The 7,274-nt window shown below is 32.9% G+C and overlaps 1 protein-coding gene across 1 annotated transcript in view; it reads right to left on the bottom strand.

Annotated features, from left to right (window-relative positions):
• Positions 1-1,574, bottom strand: part of LOC115236510 (kelch domain-containing protein 4) — a 24,854-nt gene extending 23,280 nt beyond the window's left edge. The window contains exon 1 of the mRNA XM_029809022.1: positions 1,174-1,574. Within this exon, the coding sequence (XP_029664882.1) occupies positions 1,174-1,293 (120 nt within the window). The 5' untranslated portion in view covers positions 1,294-1,574. The remainder of the gene's footprint in view (positions 1-1,173) is intronic.
• Positions 1,575-7,274: the final 5,700 nt, after the last annotated feature.

Here is a 7,274-nt window from a genome sequence, read left to right as displayed (position 1 = left end):
TTAATTAATGTCTATTTATATGTTTAAATATATTAATAATAATTTATTTATTTATACATATATTTGCTCAAAAAAATTATTGCTCAACATTATAGAAAAAAAAATTAAGCACTAAAAGATATTTTAAGATTACGAAATCTATTATCCCAAGGAAAGAGAAACATAAACATACATTGTACAGAAAATAACATACAAACTTTAAAATATGACGCATTAAAATTGTAATATTAATAATAATTTATGGCTAGTTGCATTACATGAAAAGTTATAGAACTATGAAAGCTTTCCAGAGCAAGTAACACACATAGACACAATGTCACACAATTGGTTATTGATAATTTCCAAAACTTAAAAAATTCACTATTTGATAGCCGATGGTGTGACATTGTATCTCTATTGTGTTTTCTCTTACTGGAAGGCTTCATATATTTTTATAGACAAAAAGCAAGGAGTAATATTATAAACTTATATAGAATTATGTAAATATAATTACAATAATATACAAAACATATTAACTTTTTACAGAAAATGATGTCTCATCTATCACTCCCTCCTTTTTACTAAATAAGATACATAAACTACTACTATCATAATTATAATATGCTAATTTTCAAAATTGGTATACTACTTCTATTACAAAATTTAAAATCATATTCTATTAATGCAACAGATTTCTATCTATATCAACATCCAGAGTCCATTCTTAGCTCATTTTAGCATTTTTGTTAAAATAACATGCAGACTGAAATTAAAATATGCAACAGCTGTATTGTATAAATAACATTTGTTTCAATAATGCTTACATATGCTAATTTTAAATGAATATTATATATTCCTGTATCTCATTAATGTATGACAGATTTCCTAATCCTAAGAACATCATTTTCAGCACTTAATTAGTATTTTTATAATGTCCAGAGATAATTTTGCTTTTCGAAACCTTGGTTTACCAAAAAGGGGCATCGAATAAGTAAATATATTTTTATCACAATTTAAACATTCAAACCACACATTTTTCAAATCTTATACATATACAAAATTATGAATTAAAACAACGAATGAATATATATATTTTCGTTAAAATTTATAATGCTAGAATTTTTCTTAAGATTAACCATTGTCTATTCCATATTTTTTTCTCTATATATATAATGAAAGAAAAAAAAATCTAACCTCACCAAGCGCCGTTAATTCCTTCTTCTGTTTAGCATTAAGTTTTTTCTCAGTTTTCAGCGCAGTTTTCACACTGCCGCTTATTTTATTTTTATTTTTGTTCTTGTCTTTTTTCCCCATTATTTTTTGTGCTGCAAGATCGAATAGACAGTAAATAAAGAAAACCGTTTATAAATACAATAGCCGGAGAAGCCAAATTAGAGGTCTGTTCTATATAGGCAACCCATGTAAAGACCGTATTTATGGCCCTCGCACACTGCACGCGATGAGCGATGAGCGATATCCAATGAGAGCTCTGCTTTTCCGAACGTCACATCTGTCGCAAGACTCGGCGCGACATCGCTCAAAAGGTTGGTCAAGTTTCTACTTTCGTTGCTCGCGATTCGCGAAAGCTGGCGACAACCATAGACTACTGTTACGTAAAGTCCTATATAGAGCGCGTTCCGTTTCACGCATTGAGCGCATAGATCGCCTAGAAATCTATAATATATGTTACGTGAACTATAGATTTCCAGGCGATCTATGCGCTCAATGCGTGAAACGGAACGCACTCATAATCTCTAACGGGATTCAATAACTTGTTATCGACATTTGTTTCGGTATCGTTAACTAGCGACAGCCAATGGCAAGGACAATTCTGGTGAAAAGCGCAATTCTCATAGGCTATCGTTCGATAACGACAACGATAATCATCGCTAAGATGTTTATAGTGTTTTCGGACATAGCAGTAGCGGGATTCATTAACTTGCTATCGACAGTTTCCGGTATCGTTAACTAGCGACAGCCAATGGCAAGGACAATCCTGGTAAAAAGCGCAACTCTCATAGGCTATTGCTTGCTAACAACAACGATAATCGTCGCTAAGACGTTCGAGAATCCCGCTACAGGTTTAATCTTAAGGTAATCATCCATTTTGTATAGACATCTGTGTCTAGGACTCTACTTTGTACATGTTTCTTGGTTGCTTAAGTGCCGGTCTACAATAGATGATTTAGGGCCAATTTCACCAAGTCAGGTTAGATTAACCGACGGTTAAAATTAAATAGATAGATAATAATTAGTAATAATAGATACATAGATAAATAGATATGCAGAAAATCTATTTCATGGGCAGCGCAGCAATTCTGTAAAATCACCAAACAATGCTAGTTAGTTACTAAACTGCTGCTGCTTTTCACTGCCTATGAAATGTTACTTTTAGGCCGATATTACATTTGTCGTACGACAAACTTCTTAAGCACATTGATTAGCTAATTTCTAGAGACTCAAGAAAGTTTTTATTTTGCAGCCAATCGATATGCTTAAAAAGTTTGTTGTACGACAAATGTAATATCGGCCTTAAGGTGCCTTTACATGGCAGCGTTAAGCGTCAAGCGTCGAGCGTTAAGCGTCTGCGCAAAATATTGTTGCCCAGAATTATATTTCATTTATTTTATTATATAACAGATGTGTGTGTGTGTGTGTGTATGTGTGTTATTATTAATCTAGTTGCCTCTCTCTTGTGAGTAACTGCTCAAAAGTGCGCATGCACGGCTTACCGGTTTGGCCCAATAAAAAATAAGGTTACATTAGTCACATGTGTGTGTACACAGAAGTATGTATACTACAGACACGATGCTTGTATGTGTAGTTACTCACAAGAGAGAGGCAACTACAATTTTTTTTCTCACTTTCTTCCGACACTTTTCAGCCTGCTATTCCCCTTCCATTTATATATGTTCTAAGGGTTTAATCCACTGATCTATATATCTGGATTGCCGATCGCCTTTGTTCTTAGGACTCAAAAGCGTCCCCAAATGGATGCCGCCCTCTTACCCGGCAATTTGCCTCCGAGCGTGGGAAATTCAAATGAGTTTGACTAAAACCACGGTCTATGTAAAACTGTAACTAAAACTTACGTTTATGTAATATTTTTGCTGTTATTAATTTAAAAAATCAGGATTAAACAATGAAAAAGATCATAAAACAGACCAAAATATTACAAGATTTTATGTTTAATGAGACAATAATTCTTTATTCATTCAATAAAGGTTCCTATCATACGTTTTAATTGCGATAATATAATCTACTTGTCATGATTCGAGGAATTTTGGATTATTTTTTAATATTTACAGTTTCTTAATCATTTTTTGTGGGTCTTATAAATAAAATATTCGCAAATATAGAGAATGTTACCAAAGTTGGACCTTTCTATTCGTGTGCAGCTGTTACAAAGTTAAAAAGAAAATTAAAAGTTAAAAAACTGTTAAAAAGTTTATTAAGCGGTATCCATGACCTGCACTTATTGGTATCACTTAGAGCACTACCATGCATGCGCGCACCTCGGGCGTGTAAAATGGCGGACCTTCAATTGAGTACATCGCCAGGAGGCCTATCCCAGTGAGCATTATTGAGAGGATGAACTCTTTAAGAGGACTTTTTAAAGACTTAATTAAATTTTCTTAGAAATGATATCAGTAAGTTATTATCTTTTTGTAAGATATTTACATGTTATCTACATAATATCCATGTCCACCAAATAGCTACGAAAGATATTTATTAGAGATCCACGTGTTATCTACATATTCATTTCTTATTCGTAAAAATGTTTGCCAGAAATATTTAATAAGCATATATCCATTATTAATTAGAAATTAAAATCTAAATAGTTATATTTGAATTTTTTTTATATACGTATAGTTAATATTATTATTAACTATTCGATATTTTACATTTTGTATTATGTGCGTAATACGCATACGTTTATCTTCTTGGTGCCTATATTATAATTATGGTTCTTTATTGGGTGAGTTTAAAAAGTGAGCGCGATTCAATAATAGATTACCCAGTAAATGCTAGATATTCCTGAAATATTCCATTCGTATTCCAAAAGTTCCGTATATACCGAAATAGTAGAGAAATGTTCACAGAACGTTCAAATAATCGTGAAATATTCAGAATATTCTATGAACACTACTTGTATGAGCAATAAGGAATATTCAGTGTACATTTTGATATATGTATGGAACATACACAAAATATTCCATAGAATATTAATGGAACCCTCTTGGATCAATCTTATCGGACATTAATGAAAACCGACGTACGCACGCATCTCATTACCTGCGCGCGCAGCGACTACGTCTGTGATTGGCTGACTCTTGCGTTCACGCGTGCGTAAGCCCATATTGCATGCATATCAGGAACTGATTGACTGAGCATGTGCATGTGAGAGGAATTGGTGCCGATATTGCCGGTATTATTTGCGTTTCGTATTCAGTGTCGAGGTCGTAGGCCGTACAATTAAGAAAAAGAAGAAGAGTCTTAACTACAGGGCGAGACGGATGTCTCGTGGCATCTTTTGTATACTGAACGCAGCCATTACGTGACTATTACACGTTATTTGTCTGTACGGTGGTTCGTACCTTGAAGAAGTATCAAATTTATTTTATATTGCCTTATATTTATAATCTTTGAATAAATGAATCATATTCATAAATGAATACCATCTAAATAATTTATAAAACCCTTTCTTAAAATAATCTTTACTGTATATAATATACATAGACATAGTATATCTAGACCGAGCGTTTGCCTTTATTTAAAGAGTGGGGGTAAAGATGCACGTAGAAAAGGACATATTCTGCTTCGTGCCCCTTGCGTTCTCTCTCGCTCGCACATAGCATAGCGCTCTCTTTTGTCATGCTACGTGCGAGCGAGAGAGAATGCAAGGAGCACGAAACAGAGTATGTCCTTTTCTACGTGCACCTCGGCTCCCACTCCTCAACACTCGGTCTAGATATACTATGTCTATGATAATATATCACTCTGAATATATGATGGAATACACATGGGATATGTTCCGAATGTTTTTCAAGCATGCTTGAGAATATTTTTTGAATATTCAAAATATGGATAAAAAATGGAACATTTCGCGCTTATCTGAATATTCCTTGTACATTCTGTAAATATTCTGGAATGTTTTGGAATATTCTCCGGATGTTAATTTCGTCGATCGTAGGAACATTTTATAAATATTCCAGAAATATCTAGCGTTTACTGGGGTAATTCTTCATTTTACAGATAAGGCTTAAATAACATTGAAAGTTTATGATTATTTGCAAAGGATATGAAGAGAATATTTCTAACAAATTATTATTATTATATGTATTTTATGATTCCATAAAGTACGATGCGTATACTCCTTTTATTTTATTTATATTAATTACCCAGACAGCACAAAACGTCCTCAGGATCATCCTGAATATGTCCAGGATGGTTCAGGATATTTGTAGGATGTTTTAAGATATTATTATAAATATATTTTATGAAAATTTAATATGCATACATGATTACTTTCGGTTATGTAGGCTATTTAATATAATTTAGAAATTTTAAGTATTGTAATAATAAGTATTAATGTCCTATAAATGTCCCCTGGATAACCCCTGGATGTCTGTAGGATATCTGCCCTGTCTATTACCCAGACAGCACAAGGATGTCCTTAGGACGTCCAAAGGGCATCCAATATAATAGACAGGGCAAATATCCTACAGACATCCAGGGGTTATCCAATGGACATTTATAGGACATTAATACTTATTACAATACTTAAAATTTCTAAATTAAATTAAATAGCCTACATAACCGAAAGTAATCATGTATGCATATTAAATTTTCATAAAATATATTTATAATAATATCTTAAAACATCCTACAAATATCCTGAACCATCCTGGACATATTCAGGATGAACCTGAGGACATTTTGTGCTGTCTGGGTCACTATGTAGAAAAAGCAAAATCTCGCAAGCTTACAAATATATGTTTAATACTACAAACACAATAATGAGATATATCCAGAGGAGATCCGAGGATTAAAATAGGATATTCTCAGGATATCCTACATGTATGTCCTGGATGCCCTTTGGACGTCCTAAGGACATCCTTGTGCTGTCTGGGTATATTCTTTATGTTTGCGCAGGAGTACTTATTGTATATTTATCTGTATAATTAATTAAAATCTTAAAGGTTAAGTATTAGTATCGCTGGTTAGGTTAAAGTTCACTCGCAAGCCTGTTCTTAGACCGGTATTTATAGTCCGTTCTTATATTCAAGATCGTCTTAAGAACCTACATGATGCTAGCCGGAAAAAATTATTAAATATGATTATTTTTAATCCTTCTGAATGTATTTCGTTTGTAAATCGTTTGTGATTGATTGTGAGTTTGTTTTTAACGTTTCTGACAAATTAGGCTTTTTGTAATTAGCAATTTTAGTTTGGTCATGATGTTAGCCGGAACTTTTTAGTAACAAACAGATTTTGTGATAACTGATAACTGTAATTGATAGGAAATTGTTTGTGATTTACAAATATACCAATGTTACGTTTGTGAATTAATAAATTTTTTAATTACATGCAAAATAAGTTTTCTTTATAATATAGTGCGCATGCGCAAAGTATACCCATGGCGCTCCCACTCCTCAACACTCGGTCTAGATATACTATGTCTATGGCTTCAGCGACGCGCTTTCTGTGAGCAGGTAAGGTTATATATAAGGTTAAGTCACGAGCATCCAGAAACCCATAATGCATTGCAAAGAATCGACGTGTGCGCAGTCGCTATTGAAACGAGATGCTAAATATTGAAAAGAGATGCCAAATAAGATAGACTTGTTATTGGCTCTCGCGGCCTTTCGCAATGCATCATGGGTTCTTGGATGACATACACAGTTTCAATATATGACTTAACCTTCTTTTATATAACCTTATAGGCAAGAGCCTGAGTATACTTTGCGCATGCGCACTACAATTATAAAAAAACTTATTTTGCATGTAATTAAAAAATTTATCAATTCACAAATGTAACATTGGTATATTTGTAAATCACAAACGATTTCCTATCAATTACAGTTATCAGTTATCACAAAATCTGTTTGTTACTAAAAAGTTCCGGCTAACATCATGACCAAACTAAAATTGCTAATTACAAAAAACCTAATTTGTCACAAACGTTAAAAACAGACTCACAATCAATCACAAACGATTTACAAACGAAATACATTCAGAAAAATTAAAAATAATCATATTTAATAATTTCTTCCGGCTAGCTTCATGTAGGT

The sequence above is a fragment of the Formica exsecta genome, unplaced genomic scaffold, assembly GCF_003651465.1.
Source record: "Formica exsecta isolate Colony F162 unplaced genomic scaffold, ASM365146v1 scaffold254, whole genome shotgun sequence".
Classification (NCBI taxonomy): domain Eukaryota; kingdom Metazoa; phylum Arthropoda; class Insecta; order Hymenoptera; family Formicidae; genus Formica; species Formica exsecta.
This window is presented reverse-complemented; position numbering and strand designations above follow the sequence as displayed.